This window comes from Trypanosoma theileri (assembly GCF_002087225.1).
Source record: "Trypanosoma theileri isolate Edinburgh chromosome Unknown TM35_Tth_100_V1, whole genome shotgun sequence".
Taxonomy (NCBI): domain Eukaryota; phylum Euglenozoa; class Kinetoplastea; order Trypanosomatida; family Trypanosomatidae; genus Trypanosoma; species Trypanosoma theileri.
Window position 1 is genome coordinate 27,590 of NW_021639942.1, and position 444 is coordinate 28,033.

Below are 444 nucleotides of genomic sequence, written 5' to 3' on the forward strand. Positions count from 1 at the left end.
TAACGTGGAAAATGGTAGTCAAGGTGGAGCCGGTCCAGCCAGCAATACTGGACAACCTCAAGAAGATCGTCTCACACCATCTACATCCTCTTCTACGTCACCCAATACACAATCCGCAGATACATCATCTGACAGCAGTAGAACTGAACCTTCACCCAGTACTTCAGCCACACCAGCTAATGGAGGATCAATAACCACAACGACCGGGAATGACACTCCAGCGGCAGGGAGTGAGTCATAAAATAACACCGAGAATGGAGAAAATGCAGAACCAACAACGAATACCTCAGCGAACACGATCCTTGATACTGCCAATACACCCAATGAGGAGGAATCAACCACCACTACTACAACAACTACAACACTTCCTCCTGAACTCACAAATAACAAGAAGGGTGATGCAGACAGCAGCAGCAGTATCAGCAGTTCTGTGTGGGTGCGTGT

General features: G+C 47.7%; 1 protein-coding gene across 1 annotated transcript; it reads right to left on the reverse strand.

Moving 5' to 3' along the window:
- Nucleotides 1-57: 57 nt before the first annotated feature.
- TM35_001001100 (uncharacterized protein) lies at nucleotides 58-444 on the reverse strand (the record flags this gene model as incomplete). The annotated part of the gene is made up of 1 exon (XM_029031602.1): nucleotides 58-444. A coding segment is annotated over one exon (387 nt), but the record flags the coding sequence as incomplete, so codon positions are not given.